General features: G+C 49.2%; 1 protein-coding gene across 1 annotated transcript in view; it reads left to right on the top strand.

Annotated features, from left to right (window-relative positions):
• Nucleotides 1–15886, top strand: part of LOC107122115 (chromosome unknown open reading frame, human C11orf88) — a 32062-nt gene that overhangs the window by 407 nt on the left and 15769 nt on the right. Inside the window, exons 2-3 of the mRNA XM_015425148.1 lie at nucleotides 2852–2890; nucleotides 5148–5224. Of these exons, the coding sequence (XP_015280634.1) occupies nucleotides 2852–2890; nucleotides 5148–5224 (116 nt within the window). The remainder of the gene's footprint in view (nucleotides 1–2851; nucleotides 2891–5147; nucleotides 5225–15886) is intronic.

Raw genomic sequence — 15886 nt, 5'->3', positions numbered from 1 at the left:
AGGGCCCTTTCCCCAGGCACCAGGCGGCTGTTCATAGGAGACAGAGCCCCTGAGCCCGTGCAGAGGACCCTTTCCCCCGGCACCAGGCAGCTGTTAATAGGAGACAGAGCCACTGAGCCCGTGCAGAGGGCCCTTTCCCCCGGCACCAGGCAGCTGTTAATAGGAGGCAGAGCCCCTGAGCCCGTGCAGAGGACCCTTTCCCCCGGCACCAGGCGGCTGTTAATAGGAGACAGAGCCCCTGAGCCCGTGCAGAGGACCCTTTCCCCAGCACCAGGCAGCTGTTAATAGGAGGCAGAGCCTCTGAGCCCGTGCAGAGGGCCCTTTCCCCCGGCACCAGGCAGCTGTTAATAGGAGGCAGAGCCCCTGAGCCCGTGCAGAGGACCCTTTCCCCCGGCACCAGGCGGCTGTTAATAGGAGACAGAGCCCCTGAGCCCGTGCAGAGGACCCTTTCCCCAGCACCAGGCAGCTGTTAATAGGAGGCAGAGCCCCTGAGCCTGTGCAGAGGACCCTTTCCCCCGGCACCAGGCAGCTGTTCATAGGAGACAGAGCCCCTGAGCCTGTGCAGAGGGCCCTTTCCCCCGACACCAAGCGGCTGTTAATAGGAGACTGAGCCCGTGCAGGGGGCCCCTTCCCCGACACCAGGCAGCTGTTAATAGGAGACAGAGCCCCTGAGCCTGTGCAGAGGGCCCTTTCCCCCAACACAAAGCGGCTGTTAATAGGAGACAGAGCCCCTGTGCAGAGGGCCCTTTCCAGGGCCTAGAGATGCCGGCTTCCAGGTGGGGCCTGGGGATCCCCAGGATTTCAGCTCGTCTCCAGACTACAGAGATCAGTTCCCCTGGATAAAATGGATGCTTTGGAGGGTGGGCTTTGACCCCACGGAGGTCCTTGGACTCCCCAGGCTCCACCCCCAAATCTCCAGGAGTTTCCCAGCCTGCATCTGGCAATTCTACCACCACCACCACCCCGCATCACCTGCCAGTGGCCTTTTCCCTGGAACTAAGGAGCTATTAATAGGAGACAGTGCCCCTGAGCCAGTGCAGAGTGCCTTTCCCAGGCGCCTCTTTCCAGTGCCAATACAGCCCCGGCACAAAGGAACTATTCATAGGTAGCAGTGCCCCTGGGCCACTGCAGAGGGCCCTTTGCCTGGCACAAAGGAAGTATTCATATGTAGCAGTACCCCCGGGCGAGTGCAGACTCCCTGTCCTGGGCACCTCTTTCCAGTGCCAGTACAGCACCGCCCGCCCCCCAGCTCCGGCACAAAGGGTCTGTTAATAGGTTGCAGTGTTCCTGAGCCAGTGCGCAGGGCCTGTTTCCCTGGCATCTCTTTCCAATGCTGGGGCACAAAGGAGGCCCCGGGTTCGAAGCCTGCTACCTCCTGTTAAAAGGATCAGGCAGGAGGTGATGAGAAAGACCTGAACCTGAGACCCTGGAGATCCGCTGCCAGTCTGAGTAGACAAGACTGACCTTGATGGACCAAAATGTCTGATTCAACATAAGGAAACTTCATGTGTTCATGTGCTTGTTTGGGGAGGGGCCATGGCTCAGTGGCAGAACATCTGCTTGGCATGCAGAAGGCCTCAGGTTCAATCCCCGGCACCTTCAGTTTAAAAAGGACCAGGCAGGAGTTGATGCAAAAGACCTCTGTCTGCCTGAGACCCTGGCGAGTCGCTGCCAGTCTGAGTAGACGGTACCAACCTTGATGGACCAAAGATCTGATTCAGTAGAAGGCAGCTCCATGTGCTCGTGAGCCCCACTCATCATCTGGAGGCCTGGAGAGATAACCCCCCCCCCAATCTCCCTTCCTGGGGGGAAGCTGCCAGTGTTCCCTCTAAGCTGAGTTGGTGTGAGCCAGCTCACAGTTTTTTAGCCTATGGCTCACAGATTTTTGTCTTAGCTCAGGAAGGATGGCTCCAGAGCAAACTAATTTTTGCAGTAGCCAAATCGCTCGCTCACAGCTTTCATGCCAGTGGCTCACAAAGTAGGATTTTTGCTCACAAGACTCCGCAGCTTAGAGGGAACATAGCTGCCCTGTCTTCGTTAAATGAAGGGACCAAGCCCTTGTGCCCTTTTTCTCAGATGGGTTATCTGTTCCCCAGTTCCTCTGGGATTCACCCCAGACACTGGGCCAGACAGCTACTTATTTTTGTTCTCTAACTGATCACCATCAAAGAAGGGCATTTATGTTAGCCGGATTTAATGTATTGCCATCGGCCATCTTCTCTGGAAGATGCCAAAAAATCCCCTGTGAACTTAGGCAGTGCCCCTGCGGTCAGGGTGCTATCGAATCCGGTTCCCATGTTCTTTTAAATTGTCCATTTTATATTAAGATTCAAGGAAAATTTCTGGACACCGTTCTTTTTACATGGCGTGGCCTTCCTGAGAGTATCAAGGTCCAGTTGCTACTCTCCAGGCAAAACGCTTCTATAACTTTTAATGTTGTTCGTTTTCTTCAATCTGTAATTCGAACCAGGGAAACCATTAATTGATCAGTTCTTTTTTTCCTGTTGGCTGTGCAACAGCCATACCTATGATGTATTCCTAAATTTTAATGTTATCTCTTACATGCCAATAAAGGTTGTCTGTCTGTCTCAGATAGGTTATCTTGGGTAAGGGTACGCACACACCCCTCGTATATTTTCTGCATGGAAATTAAGAGGCAAATTCTGGCCAGAGCGAGTGCAGGGATGCCCAGACATTAGTGGAACAATGGCCCCATGCTTATAAATGTATCCACGGGTGTGGCACAGTCAGTTCTGGTTAAGGGACAAGGGTGGGGATTTGGGAGAGAGAAACGTATCCCTTTGGATGTCTTTTAAGTCCCTAAGATTGTCTGTCTTCTCTTTCTTTGCAGAGAAAAGTGGCTTGCTTAATCAGGCTTCAGCGACCAGCAGTAAGTGTCGGGCTTCGTTTTAGCCAAATGCTGATGCAGATTTAGACCCTGGCCTCACTGCTGTCCCCTACAGGGGTCTCCAACTTTTTGCGCCCGTGGGAAGGTTTGGCTCTCTGACACAGCTCGGTGGACACGGCCACAAAATGGCTGCCACAAAATAGGTGCCATAGGAGGCAGAGCCATCCACAAAATGGCTGCCTCAGCTTACCTTCAGTCACAAAGTGGAGATCTTGTGCTGTGGTGGCAGCTGTTGCCAAAGCAAAAGTTTTAAAGCAAATCCAAAAAATTTTTTTAAATCTGCACAGCCAATCAGAAGCCTTGCTGGACAAAAGCCCAATCTGACCCCACCCACTTTCTAAAAACACTTGGTGGGCCACCAGGAAAGGTATCACCAGGCACCGGGGTGCCCACGGGCACGTTGGGGACTCCTGCTCTAGTTCCACCATAAAGCCCAATCTATGCTTGCAACAACATGAAGAAGAAGAAGAGATTGGATTTATACCCTGTCCTTCACTCGGAGTCTCAGAGCAGCTTACAAACTCCTTTCCCTTCCCCTCCCCACAACAGACACCCTGTGAGGTAGGTGGGGCTGAGAGAGAACTATCCTTGAGAGAACAGCTCTGACAGAACTTTGGCCTGCCCAAGGTCATCCAGCAGCTGCAAGTGGAGGAGTGGGGAATCAAACCCAGTTCTGCCAGATTAGAGTCCATGCACTTAACCACTACACCAAACATGGAGTGACAGAGACCTGAGATAGTACACCATACTGGTTCAGGCTACAGGTGAGCGGGGTCATCATTTTTAATACTACCTTGATGTCAAAACCAATTCCCTGCAAGTAAAAAAGTTAGCACCAAAAGGAAAGGGTAGATATTATAATAACAACAACAACAACAATTATAATAATATAGAACCTTTTCCCCTGATTTGCCAGTTTTCTTCTTTGGGGAGGGGCTGTGGCTCAGCGGAAAAGCATCTGCTTGGCATGCAGGAGGTCCCAGGTTCAAACCCCGGCATCCCCAGTCGAAAGGACCGGGCAGTAGGTGATGTGAGAGACCTCTGCCTGAGACCCTGGAGAGCTGCTGCCAGTCTGAGTAGACGATACTGACCTTAGTGGACCAGTTTTCAGTATCAGGCAGCTTCATTTTCTGGGCACGGGTCACTGGGGGTGTGTGGGGGGGGTGGTAGTTGAAAATTTCCTGCATTGTGCAGGGGGTTGGACTAGATGACCCTGGAGGTACCTTCCAACTCTATGATTCTATGAGGGATTCTAGGGAATTTTTCCTAAGGGGTAGTAAAAAATGGCATCTCCCACCTGATGTCTGATGCACCTCCTGCCTTCCCCCTGCCTTGTGCTGTTTGCACAACCCAAGATGGCTCTTTCTTTAAGTTCCTCCTCCTCCTCCTTCCCCCCCCCCCCCCCAGTCTTTCAGCCAGCTTTCAAACCATCACTGTTTTCATGTATTAAATATCATCACTGCACCTTAACACTTTCCCCCCCAGGCATTGAAGTGTACTAGTCTGGACCATTTTTGAATTACTTCCTACAGTATGTTCTCTTAGGGCCTTGTTGTCTTTTTTTTTTTGTAAACATTTTATTTTTAGGATATATTCAACAAAGTTCAACATTTGTATTACAGTTCTTATCCCTTTATATCCTACCCTCCTCCCTTTCCCCCCTATATATGGCTTCCCGCAGTGGTACAACCTCCTGCATAATCTTTAGGTTACTCTTAAGTACTCCTCTTTATCTTTTACATATTCTACAGGTAACTTATTTTTTCACAATTCTCTATACTCAATAGTTATCAAAGCAAAATAAATTGTCTCTCACATCCCAGTATTTTTCCAGATATTCTTTTAAGTCTTTCCAATCTTCAAAAAAGTCTTCTGCTGACATATTATTCAGTTTCCTTGTCATCTTATCCATTTCAACCATAAAAAGTAGTTTTTTTAATCCATTCTCCAATTCCAGGAACTTCCTCCTGTTTCCAACTTTGCGCATGTGTCATTCTGGCAGTCACAATCATATACCACATAAGCGTCCTTTTCGCCACATTGACCTCTTCCATTTTAAGTCCCAAAAGTAATATTTCTGGTTCCTTTTTAAATGTGCAGTTAACTATTTTTCCATCTCTGCATGAATCTCAACCCAAAACTTCTTAGCTTTTTCACATGTCCACCACATATGGTAAAGCGAGCCTTCTACTTTTTTACATTTCCAAGATTTACTCCTTCTTGTCTTTCTTTTGTTAAGGAAAGGAAGAAATGGGAACCCAAGAAGATACTGAAATGGAGAGAGTGGATGATCAGAAAGCGCAGTACCTTCAGAAGGTGAGATTTACTGGGCGGTCGCTTTTTTCCTTTTGATGCTCTGTATTGTCGGTGTTTCGGGGGGGCAACCGGGGGGAGGGCTTCTGGAGTTCTGGCCCTGCTGGTGGACCTCCTGATAGCACCTGGGTTTAGGCCACTCTATGACACAGTTACTGTCCATGGAGTTTTCTTGGCAAAGATACTGGAGTGGGTTGCCATTTCCTTCTCCAGTGGATCACATTTTGTCTGAGTTCTCCGCCGTGGCCTGTCCGTCCTGGGTGGCCCTCCACGGCATAGCCCACAGCCTCATCGAACCACACAAGCCCCCTCGCCACGTTAAGGCAGATACTGAAGCCGAAGCTCAAATACTTTGGCCACCAAATGAGAAGGGAGCACTCACTGGAGAAGGCCCTGATGCTGGGAAAGATTGAAGGCAAAGGATGAGATGGTTAGACAGTGTTATCGAGGCAACGAACATGAGATTGAGCAAACTCTGGAGCACGACGGAAGACAGGAGGGCCTGGCGTGATGTGATCCATGGGGTCGCAAGGAGTCGGACTCGACTGTGCGACTGAACAACAACAACGACACAGGGTGCTGGACTGGATGGGTCATTGGCCTGATCCAGCATGGCTTCTCTTATGTTATTAAATGAAGATTATTCTGGGGTTTTAATAGCATTGCCATGGGGAAGGGAATTTCTTTTTCCCAAAAATTCACTTTTGTGATGTAGCCACTGATTGATTCGTCTTATTCTCTCTCTTTTTTTCCTGTTTTCAGAGAGGGATTTCACTTTCCTTTCTCTCTGTAGACAAATCGGTGCACCCTTTTTTGTAACTTCGGCCCTCGCAGTTGTTTCATGCTTCACACCCCAGGGCGATGCCTTAGCAGGCAAATAGGAGGGTTTGGGAAGACATGGGCTGCCTCTCAGCATCCGTAGAGTGAAATTCTGAAGAACGTCCCTTCCTGTCTGAAAAGTACGCAGACGGACGAGTGATTTCAGCTTAGCGCACTTTACTGTACTGAGAGCCAGTTTGGTGTAGTGGTTAAGTGTGCAGACTCTAATCTGGGAGAACCGGGTTTGATTCCCCACTCCTCCACTTGCACCTGCTGATGTGACCTTGGGTCAGTCACAAGCTCTGGCACAGCTGTCCTTGAAAAAGAGCAGTTTGTGTCAGAGTTCTCTCAGCCCCACCCACCACACAGGGTGTCTGTTGTGGGGAAGAGAAGGGAAAAGAGTCTGTAAGCCGCTCTGAGACTCCTTTGGGTAGTGAAGGGTGGGGTATAAATCCAATCTCCTCCTCCTCCTCCCCCCTCGGTATTGAGACCCAGTTTGGTGTAGTGGTTAAGTGTGCAGACTCTAATCTGGGAGAACCGGGTTTGATTCCCCACTCCTCCACTTGCACCTGCTGATGTGACCTTGGGTCAGTCACAAGCTCTGGCACAGCTGTTCCTGAAAGAGCAGTTTGTGTCAGAGCTCTCTCAGCCCCACCTACCTCACAGGGTGTCTGTTGTGGGGAGGGGAAGGGAGAGGAGTTTGTAAGCCACTCTGAGACTCCAAGTGAAGGGCGGGGTATAAATCCAATCTCATCTCATCATTTATTAGATCAGGAACAAGACAAAGTAACCAGCTCGCAGGCTGGTTTATATGTGCAACGACCCCGCACCCCAAACACACCCACACACAAGTGATTGGCTATTTACAGGGGCCGAGAGTTCCATAGGCTCTCGGCCAGGAGCCTAGCCTGCCGATTGGTGCCGGCTAGGATCCGCTTGTCCCATTGTTACTGCGAGCGAAGCTCAGCCGCTTCGCATGACCGCGTGGCGAAATGGCCGCGCACGCGGTCTGAGATGGATACATTACACTGTCCCTCCACTCCTTTTTGTTAGGGTTGAAAACCTCCAGGCGGCACCTGGAGATCTCCCACTATTACATCCAGATGACCAAGACCAGTTCCCTTGGAGAAAATGGCCTCTTTGGAGGGTGGGCTCTGTGGCACTATACCCCACTCCTCCCCAACCCCCCGTCCCCAGGTTCCACCCCCAAAATCTCCAGGTATTTCCCGACCCAAAGTTAGCAGCCTTCTGTCATCAACATGGAACTGGTTAGAAACTTACTTCAAATTCAAAAGAGGAAAAGAAACAAATGGTTGGATTTCAGGGAGAAATTGGGTAAGGTCGGATTAAGAGAACTTCTTTTTGCAAAGCTCACGTTTCATCACTCTTACCGCAGCCAAGTTGTTCTGGGAGGCGATGTGAATGCAGCGACGCCAACACACATATGAGAAAGAAGCAGCCCTTTCCACAGAGTGGAGAGTCTGCAGAAATCATTCCCAGCTATGAAATTTAACCTGCCTTTTAATGTCCCCGGCCTAGAAGGCTTTCTGTCTGATTATCTGTTTCAGGAAGGGAATGGAGATAATTAAATTGCCCTGTAAATCTGAGAGAGAAGGAGGAGGAGGAGATTCCAGACTTGGAATCATCAATTTGAAAAGAGCAAACGCTTTGACATTTTCTCCCTTGGTGGTCTGAATTGTAAGGGAGCAAAAATGCTTTAATTGCTGTATCGTATCCAGGCGGGCCAACATTTGTATTCTTAAACGCTCGCTTATTCTCCAGATATGTAGTGTGCTAGACAACCCTATCACAGCCTAGCAATATAGGTGTTGCAGTTTTGGATACTGGGCTATTCTGCCCTTGTCAATCATGGGAAATTCTAGGACATAAGAAGAGGAAGAAGAAGAAGAAGAGATTGGATTTATACCCCGCCCTTCACTACCCAAAGGAGTCTCAGAACGGTTTCCAATCTCCTTTCCCTTCCCCTCCCCACAACAGACACCCTGTGAGCCAGGTGGGGCTGAGAGAGCTCTGACAGAAACTGCTCATTTCAAGGGCAGCTCTGACAGAACTATGGCTAGCCCAAGGTCATCCAGCAGGTGCAGGTGGAGGAGTGAGGAATCAAACCCAGTTCTCCCAGACTGAAGTCTGCGCACTTAACCACGACACCAAACTGGCTCTCTCTCTTCGGGTTTTAAACTTAATGGAGAGGAGGAGGAGATTGGATTTATACCCCGCCCTTCACTACCCGAAGGAGTCTCAGAGCGGCTTACAATCCCCTTTCCCTTCCCCTCCCCACAACAGACACCCTGTGAGGTAGGTGGGGCAGGGAGAGCTCTCTCGAGGACTGCCCTTGAGAGAACAGCTCTGAGAGAACTTGTGACTGACCCAAGGCTACACCAGCAGCTGCACGTGAAGGAGTGGGGAACCAAACCCGGTTCTCCCAGATTAGAGTCTGCTCTCCTAACCACTACACCAAACTGGCTCTGAACTGAAACCCAGTTTGCACTGAAAACTTTAAGTAATGACCTCTCTGATTCCTGACCTTTCAGCGTGTGTTCCCATCACACTTCCAAAGGGATTTTTGAAACTGTGAGGGATGGAAACTCGCTTCTTTTGTCTCTGTTTCCTCTTTCAAATGAAAGATGGGATTCTGGTGGTCGAAGGTGCTGTCTGGTTGCCGCCAACCTATTGCGACCTTGTAGGGTTTTCAAGGCAAGAGATATTCAGAGGTGGTTTGTCATTGCCTGCCTCTGCGTAGCAACCCTGGGCTTCCTTGGTGGTCTCCCATCCAAATGCTAACCAGCTCTGACCCTGCTTAGCCTCTAAGATCTGACAAGGTCAGGCTAGCCTGCAACCCATTAATTGGAGATTATTTTTTTTGGCCCCCCAAAGGGGATTTTTTTTATTATGTTTTTATAAACACTACATACTATAACAGAAATAGGGTAGGGGACTACACTAGGGACAAAGTAAAGACACCCACTAATACCTAAAAACCCAAGAGAGGAGAGCTTCTAATCAGCTTATACAAAACTTCAAGTCTTCATCCCGCTAGCCCCTTTACAAACTGAGTCAAGTATATATCATTAACTTTTTAAATTCTTAAATTCAACTATTGTTAAGAAATACCCCCAAGCATTAAATTTTAAACTTTTTTCAAAGGCACAACTCAGAGTCCTTCAGCCTTCACTTCTCCTTGCCCCTTCTCTTCCACAACTTTATAAGGACTTTTAGGAGCTGCTGCACCTTTCTCAGAAAGAGAGTCCTTCCCGGAAGGATCCGAGTCCAGCTCGCCACTGGACTTACTGTCCTCTTCTTCTTTTTCTTCCTCCTCTGGCCCTCCCATCTGGACTCTTAAAAATTCCCGAGCTTTCAGAACAGAGTCAATCTTTTCTTTTTTATCCTTGATTTTGAAGGTGATGCCTTCTGGAGTTAGCCATCTATATCCAATTGAATTTGTCTGAAGAAAGAGAATAAGCTCTTTATACTTCTTTCTCCTTTGCCTTATTTCAAATGGAATGTCTTTAAGAACTCTGATGACATTCTCCCCCACTTTCAGGGGTACTCCAGATACAGCTTTGAGGATTGCATCCCTCACATGCCTCTTCGAGAATCTAACAACAATTTCCCCAGGCAGATTATTTTTCTTTATATATCCTGAATATGAGATTCTAAGGAAAATCAATTCATGCCTGCTACTTCTTCCAGCCCGGTCTCTGTTCTCGCATGGAATCGTTTCCCAAGGGATATGGATAAGCCCTGGTTCAATACATAAAGGCGCGGTCACACACACTGTTAAATAGTGGGTTCCATGGATGAACAGATCCCCAAGTACAGTGATCAGCTCTACTTTATTAGTGATTTCAGCTAGGAGAAGGAAGACAAAATCCCAGGCAGAAGCCTGGTTTTAAAGCATGCAAAAAACCAGACCCCCAAACACTCCCACTCCCAACGATAGGCTATTTACATTACTAGGGCAGGAAAATGCAGGGGGGAAGCGTGGCTGTTTGCCCCGGGGCAAAATAACACGCGGTTGCGCCAGCAGACGTACCGTGGAGGTCCCGTGGTAGGGGGGAGGTGCCGAGCACACCACAATCCTGCACCGTGGCAAAGAAGTGGCGCAGCAAACAGGTGTTTTTTTCTACGGAGACCAAAGTGTGTGCATGCCCTGTTGGGTGCTCGTGCGCATCCCATGGACAGTTGGGGGGAAAAAGCCTTTATACGAGGGGGCATGGGCAGGCGCCGGAACTACCACCGGAAACGCAATCAGACGCCCGCCCTTGCCCCGCGGTTACCGGAAACTAGTACCTCCGAGGTACTAGTTTTTAACCGCGCATCTTCTGCAGGAAGCCTTGGGTTCACCACAGGAGCTCTACGCTTCCGAGATGTCGTGGTGAGATCGCGCCCGGAAAATCCGCCTATCTTCTGTCTCTCTAGCGTGCCTAATGCTCTGTGTGACCGCAGCCATTGTTTCTCTATTGGTCTATTCTAGGATCCCAGCCAACCATTGTTTTGTGGACGCAAGCTCCACCTGACCCCAGGGCTAGTTTAGGGTTGACTCGTCCTTCGTACACAACACACACTAAATGATCTGGTTTCAATCCACTTTCAGTGCCCATTCCAACTGGATGTTGCCAGTTCACACAGTAAATTCCAGTTGGAAAGGGCACTGAAAGTGGATTGAAAACAGATTATTTAGTGTATGTGACTGCAGCCAAATAAATACATTCAGGCCTATCCAGTGCATTACATTTAAAACCCGAAGAGAGCAATAACCGTGGAGTGTGGAATTGCTCTCCCTCGCACGTAATTCTTGAAAACATTTTGCTTGTGAATCAAACTGTGGGCCGGCTTTTTTCCAGAACTTGATTATGTTCAAGATGCAATTCTAAACAATTGTATCAGTAAGTTAATCCCATTGAACTCAGCAGGATTTAGAGGCACACTGCGTGTGACGTCAGAGACCCATGGTTGGATATGCCAATCAAGGAATCGTTACCCTCTTTGCAGTTTCTCTGATAAAAATCCCCTCCTTCTAGGTGCTATTAGGTACAATCCAAATCTCTCTCTCTCTCCCCCCCCCCCCCAATAACTGGGGATAGTAACAGTTCGGGGTTGTTGATTTTTGTCAGGGAAACTCAGCAAAGATATTATAGCATTGGGAAAAGTGCAGAAAAGGGCAACTAGAATGATAAAAAGGGTTGGAACAGTTTCCCTATGAAGAAAGGTTAAAGCGCTTGGGGCTCTTTAGCTTGGAGAAATGACGGCTGAGGGGTGACATGATCGAGGTTTCAAGATTATGCATGAGATAGAGCAGGTCGAGAAAGAAGTACTTTTCTCCCTTTCTCACAACACAAGACAAGAACTCGTGGGCACTCCATGAAATTGCTGAGCAGTCGGGTTAGAACGGATAAAAGGAAGCACTTCTTCACACAAAGAGTGACGAACTCATGGAATTCACTGCCACAGGAGGTGGGGGCGGCTACAAGCATGGACGGCTTCAAGAGGGAACTGGATAAACATAAGGAACAGAGGTCCATTGGTGGCTATTAGCCACAAGGTATAGATAGGATCTCTCAGTCTGGGGCAAGGGATGCTTTGTATTCTTGGTGTGTGGGGGGGGGGGGGCAACAATGGGAGGGCTTCTAATGTCCTGGCTCCACTGCTGGACCTCCTGATGGCACCTGGTATTTTTGGCCACTGTGTGACAGAGTGTTGGACTGGATGGGCCATTGGCCCGATCCAACATTGGCTTCTCTTCTGTTCGTACCCCAAGTTCCTAGTGCCATGGTCTCTATCATAATGGGGGGGGGGGTTTTTTGCTGCTTTTTAATATTTCAAATTTTCATCCCGCCCTTCTTCCACAGAGCTCAGAGCACCATAAACAGCTCCCCACCCCCACCCCAGTCATTTCCTCATATCAGCCTGGTGAGGCAGATTTGGCTGAGAGAGGAAGTGACTGACCCAAGGACACCCAGCGAGCGTTATGCCTGAGTGGGTAATGGAACTCAGCTCTCCCCAGTCCTGGCCCCTTATTTCCAAGTAACTCTGCCGAGGACTGTGGCATTCGAGTGTAGCCGTCAAACCCAAAAGATTGTTTCTTCAGGCAGCGATGTTCAGGTCACAGCAAAATGGGATGGAATCCACCCATTTCCAGTTAGAATACGTTTGGCATAAATACAGTTCTCTTGAGACCAGAAAATGCAGTTCGAGCGGCTTAGTTTGGATTCCGTTTGGACAGAAACAGGATCGGATAGGGAGAAGCAACTGGAAGTTCCAAGTCAGAGCGGCATTTCTGGCTGTCGAGTATTTGCAGCAACCCGCAGGAGGTTTTCCTTTGGACCACTAGCTGCTTAACACTTTGTCAGGAACGTCACCCCACTGGATTGCAAAGTTGGAAAGTTGGCCGATGCTCCAGGGAAAAAATGGCTCAACAGCTGGAGGGGGCAATGTTCCCTCTAAGCCGTGGAGTCTTGTGAGCAAAAATTCTACTTTGTGAGCTACTGGCATTAAAGTTGTAAGCAAGCAATTTGGCTACTACATAAATTAGTTTGCTCTGGAGCCCTCCTTCCTGAGCTGAGACAAAACGTGTGAGCTGGAGGCAAAAAATGGTGAGCTAGCTCACACTAACTCAGCTTAGAGGGAACACTGTGAGGGGGCCACATCTGGGGCTCTTTCCCCTTTGGGTGGGCTCTGAATTGGGTCCTGGTGGTCCTGGGAACAGGGAGAGCCACCATAAAGCCAGGAGCCTTCAGGAGCAGACATGATCAGGGGTCATTTCCTGCAGGAGCAGAGCTCCGGCAGTAAAGAGCCCAGGGGGTGGGCACATACAACAAGCCCCACCCCCTGCTCCCAGCAGCCCTCAGGCAGAGCAAGAAGCAGCCAGGTAAGTTGCAGAGCTCCCCCTGGCTCCTGGTCCAAAACAGTCCAGTGGCACCTTTAAGACCAAGTTTTATTCAGGTACAAGCTCTCCCTCCTCTGCGAGGACAGATCTGCACGTCCCGTCCCCCCCGCAATAGCTAGCCACCCAAAACAGTCCAGTGGAGCCTGAGCGGTGGGTGTTGCCTTCTGACGCACTTCTGGTGATGTCAGGGGGTGTGGCATATGCAAATGAGTTATGCTAATGAGCTCCTGCACCTCTTTTTCTACGAAATGACCCCTGGACATGATAGATCTTTACGAAATCTTGCACAGAGTGGAGGAAGTGGGCAGAGGTCCTTTCCACACTCTCCTTTTAATCCGCGTTCACCGTGGTTGTCCTCCAAGCAATTCTGCACTAAAATCGAATTTAATCTTTTTAAATCCAGGTTTCCCCCCCATTCTGCATTAAAATCGAATTCGGCCTTCTTTTTATTCTGCATTCTCGGGCAGGTAGGGCGAGTTTAAGGCTTTTCAAGGTACTAAGTGTTCTTGAGGAAGGATTCCTTTCAGCTGGTATGTTTAAATAAAAGTAGATTTATTGAAATACTTCATAAATAAAAAGGTATAACAAAGTAACTGGTAATGTGAATATTCTGATAAATTGTTTGGTGTCTCACAGAAGCCCTGCTCCCTTCCTCTACAGGGATTTATCATGTAACTTTGTAACCCTTTAACCCAAGATCCTCTACGTTTCTTGTTTCCCTCCAGTTTGTCACTCAGACTTTCATATAATTTCTGTTCTCTTAAACTTTACTGTTTCATATACATTCAACTTTTTTCCATACACAGAACTAACTCCTATATCACACACAAGACTGCTTCTCTCCCAGACTTCAGAACTAAAACTAAAAACTTATCAACTGTCTTCATCAACTGTCAAACCTCTGTCACTCTTGACAGACATACCTATTCATCTACTCAGAAACACTTCCCAAACCCCTCCCCCTCTCTGTCAATCACCAATCACACCACACTTGTCTCTTCAACCACTCTATTCTATCACACATCCAGGCAACCAAACTTTTAAAGAGACACACACACATATAAAACAAGGAATCATTACACCTCCCTTCAGTGGTCAGCCCGGTTTCAGCCTGCTGTTGCCCCGGGTAATTTGGATGCTGTCTTGCCGTGGGCTTAAATGGCCTCGGCTCGAACATTGAGAAAATCCAGAGTGGCCGGCAAAAGCGGAAAGGAGAGAGAGATCTTTTTCTCTTTCTCACAAAAGATGAGAACCTGAGGGCATCCAATGAAGCTGATTCGGGATGGGCAAAAGGAAAAAGACTTCTTTACAGAGCAAGGGATTAAAATGTGGAGTTCGCTGCCACAGGGTGTAGTGATGGCCACAGTAATAGACAGCTTCAAAAGGTATTCGATAGCTTCATGGAGGATAAATCCAGGGGTCGTTTCGTAGAAAAAGAGCTAGGGGAACTCATTAGCATAACTCCTTAGCATATGCCACACCCCCTGACATCAGGGGCCCGGCGGTGGACCTGCAAGGCCGGTGGGAGTGCAAGGAAGTCCCGTGAAGGCCCTCACTGGCCCCTGGCAGGCAGGGGTGGGGAGAGGCGGGGAGGAAGCAACTTACCCTCCCTCTTCTCCTGCCTCCTCCTGGCTGAATGAGGGCTGGAAGCGGGGCGGCTGGAAGCAGGGGGCGGGGCTTCGTCATGTGCCCCGCCCCCCGTACCTCACCCGGGGGAACTGCGATCCCCCGCGATCCACCCCGAAATGACCTCTGGATAAATCTATCAGTGGCTACTAGCCATGGTGGCTGAGGGGAACCCCCACGTTCAAAGGCACTAACACAGAGCCAGGAGGCAACCTCAGGGGAAGGCCTCGGCCTCCATGCCCAGTTGTGGGACCTCCATAGTGACTGATTGGCCACCGTGTGAGACAGGAGGTTTCACTCGATGGCTCTTCTGATGTTCTCAACAGCTAGCAGAAACCTAGATGTGCCCTCTCTGATTTATAGGGCGTATACGAAATGGGGGCCAGTCTGGCAAGAGCCTCTCTTAACGGAGGACGAGGTGGATGACAGAACTGCGGAGAAGCCGCCTGAAAAGTACGCAGATGGAGAGTGATTTCAGCAAAGCGTACTTTATTCGATCAGGAACAAGACGACTTTGGCCGGCTTGCAGGTCGGCTTATATTCCCCGAGAAACCGCCACCCAAAACACACACACCCCACTTCCCAATAGGTTATTTACAGTGGCCGAGAGTCCCATAGGCTCTCAGCCGGGAACCTAGCCCCCTGATTGGAGCGGGCTAGGATCCGCATAGTCCATTGTCTCTTGGAGCGAAGCTTGACGTTTGTGCCTGACCGCGTGGAGCCCAAGCCGGCCACGCGGTCTGGACTGGATACATTACACCACCGCTAAATGATTTAGGATGCTGAGCTACCTGTCTGCTCCGGAAGCACCGCTGACGTGACGTCAGTTCTAGGCTCACCAGAGCCACCTCATTTATGGCGCTCCGGCCAGTATAACGGGAAATCAACCCCAGTCGTGTATATCTTGATGGGGGAGCACCATGTTGGCCCTTTGCTAAGTAGCTCCTGCAGCAGTGCGCTGTAGATCTGAGCAACTTTGGAATCTTTGCGCCTCGCCGCACACATTTTTCATCAAGCTGATTAATAGGAAGGAAGTGGGACTTTTTCGTTCAGTCAAGCAAAGCTCTGATATTGTGCTAATTGCTAGCCTGTAATTAGAGGGCATTTCACTAAGTCTAGTGAAATTTTAGATATTTCTTTTCTCTTTTATTAGAAAACGAAACTCTTTTCTCTCTCAAGCCTGGGAACGGCGCCAACTCCAAGATGCCTTCAGGAGGGGCGCAGAAGTGCTGAGGTTTGCAGCCGCCTCTCGCCAGCCAGTTTCCCTCCTCCCTGCAATTAATAACCGTATAACGGATCTAATCCCGTACCAT

The sequence above is a fragment of the Gekko japonicus genome, unplaced genomic scaffold (genome assembly GCF_001447785.1).
Source record: "Gekko japonicus isolate JY-2015 unplaced genomic scaffold, Gekko_japonicus_V1.1 scaffold3914, whole genome shotgun sequence".
NCBI lineage: Eukaryota > Metazoa > Chordata > Lepidosauria > Squamata > Gekkonidae > Gekko > Gekko japonicus.
Note: the sequence above shows the minus strand (reverse complement) of the source record. Positions and strands in the feature narration are given on the sequence as shown.